The sequence below is a fragment of the Mandrillus leucophaeus genome, unplaced genomic scaffold (assembly GCF_000951045.1).
Source record: "Mandrillus leucophaeus isolate KB7577 unplaced genomic scaffold, Mleu.le_1.0 Scaffold1038, whole genome shotgun sequence".
Lineage (NCBI taxonomy): Eukaryota > Metazoa > Chordata > Mammalia > Primates > Cercopithecidae > Mandrillus > Mandrillus leucophaeus.
Window position 1 is genome coordinate 242,306 of NW_012098521.1, and position 1,863 is coordinate 244,168.

The 1,863-nt window shown below is 51.2% G+C and overlaps 1 protein-coding gene across 3 annotated transcripts; it reads right to left on the minus strand.

Annotated features, from left to right (window-relative positions):
- On the minus strand, nt 1-1,496 carry LOC105539032 (C-C motif chemokine 4-like). Of its 3 annotated transcripts, none has more exons than XR_001005995.1 (3): nt 1,342-1,496; nt 671-785; nt 1-247 (listed from the first exon to the last, which is right to left on the minus strand). XR_001005995.1 is itself a non-coding variant. In XM_011979140.1 (2 exons), exons 1-2 carry the CDS (start codon nt 1,415-1,417, stop codon nt 667-669), a joined length of 195 nt encoding a protein of 64 aa, XP_011834530.1. The 3 variants fall into 3 exon arrangements, 1 of the variants encoding a protein (XP_011834530.1); XR_001005994.1 differs by having other exon boundaries at nt 1-267; XM_011979140.1 differs by lacking the exon at nt 1-247 and having other exon boundaries at nt 667-785; nt 1,342-1,417.
- Nucleotides 1,497-1,863: the final 367 nt, after the last annotated feature.

The following is a 1,863-nucleotide window of genomic DNA, read 5'->3' on the forward strand; positions in this document are numbered from 1 at the left end:
TTCCAGGTCATACACGTACTCCTGGACCCAGGTCTCACTGGGGTCAGCGCAGACTTGCTTCCCTCTTTTGGTTTGGAATCTGTAGAACAAGGAGCAGACAGATGAGAATCCCATGAGACCTTTGAGGTCATCTGGCTTTTTCCCTTGCCTGGGGTCGGCATCTTCCTCTGCCTGACCATGGTCCATGTGGGCAGCTCTGGTGCATGGGATCCTTCCCGGGGCAGCACTGGAACCAGACTCCCTGTAACTTCCACCCACTGGAGTTAGCTGTGGGCCCCAGGGGTTTCCCAGATTAGGAACCGGTGGGCATTACAATCAATATGAATAGATCTCCCCATTCCCTGCCAGCCTGGCAGTGACTTTTCCACATGTCTTTCTAGCACAGTTTGAGAAATCAGTCCCTATCTCATGTGACCTGTCCAACTTCCCCTGCTTTCCTGTCCTCTGGATAACTTCCTCCCCAGAAACCCCTTCTCTCTCGGCTCCTGCTCAGCCGCCTTCAGCACTTGAAAAATGAGTTCATGACCTGTGTCCTTACTGCTCTCAGGGAAGGCTTCAGCCCTGAGAGCTGCCTCCCCACTGCTCAATCACCCCCTCCCCAAAACAGGCCCCCTTTTAAAATCCAGCCCTCCCCCTTGCCTCCCAGAGGAGCCCAGGGATTGATACTCACACCACAGCTGGCTGGGAGCAGAGGCTGCTGGTCTCGTAGTAATCTACCACAAAGTTGCGAGGAAGCTTCCTCACGGTGTAAGAAAAGCAGCAGGCGGTGGGAGGGTCTGAGCCCACTGAAAGGAAAGGCCAGGGTGAGATCAACACTGCACATGGGAGCTGTTTATTTTGGCTTCTAGTTTTGTGTCTTCTTTGAGCATCCCTGTGTAGCTACCGGAACCACAAATATGGTCCCTTGTCTCCATTCCCACCTAACCTGAGCGGGAGTCTTATTCTGAATACTGGATCTTCAGACAAGAACAAGAAAGAAATCTGGAAGACTGGAACTGGATTCAGTCTCAGAACACATCGCATTCCCTTCATGTGACAGATGGGAAAACCAAAGCACAGAGAGGGACAGGGGCTTGCTTGAACAAGTAATTAGAGGCAGAGCCAATTCAACAGTCTGACTTCCAGCCCATCTTTTTCCTCTGCTAGTTGCTAACTCTTGAGAAAATACGAACTTGAATGTTATTGAATACTAGACTCTACATTTAGCGCAGACTTCGTGGCAATCTTCCTAGCTGCCTTTTGTCCCATCCCCAGATCCCACTGTTTGAGCAGCCACGACTAGAATAAAAGACTCTGCCTGCACCTCGGCTCTGGAAACAGCAGCTGCGAAAGTAGACTTACTTGGTGCTGAGAGTGCTGGAGAGCAGAAGGCAGCTGCTAGCACGAGGAGAGACAGGACAGTCACGCACAGCTTCATGGTGTTGGTGGAAGAGAGGTTTTCTCAGAGGTGAGGCTACAGAACTCAGAAGCTTCAGAACCCAGCTGTGTCCTGTGCTGATACTGAGTTGGGAATCTCTCTTTATAGAGACTCTGAGGCCTGGGACAAATGTGGGGGCTCAGCAGAGCGAGTGGAATTTCCATGGTAGAGATGATGTCGTGGCTCCTGAAGCTAGCTGAGTGAGGAATTCCTCTCAGCTTCTCTTCCCCAGGGCGATGTCATCATAGAGGAAAGATGAGGGAACTGCAGGCTAGAAGAAAAGGGAAGTGGTACAACCAAAGGAAGTGACCGAGACCTGGGGGGAGAATTGCAAACCACAGAGGAAAGATGAAACGTTCACACCTGCTATAAGTGACTTGTAGACAAGAACTGTGCTGCTCTTGGTGATTGGCACCCCCAGATGCTGGAGGGTTCATGTCAGCCTT

What these genes read in the sequence shown, in the direction of transcription:
- LOC105539032 (XM_011979140.1), bottom strand. Translation starts at nt 1,417, where the DNA reads ATGAAGCTGTGCGTGACTGTCCTGTCTCTCCTCGTGCTAGCAGCTGCC. An exon ending in TCCAGCACTCTCAGCACCAA is followed by an intron (nt 786 to 1,341) that starts GTAAGTCTACTT and finishes CTTTCCTTTCAG; the next exon opens with TGGGCTCAGACCCTCCCACC.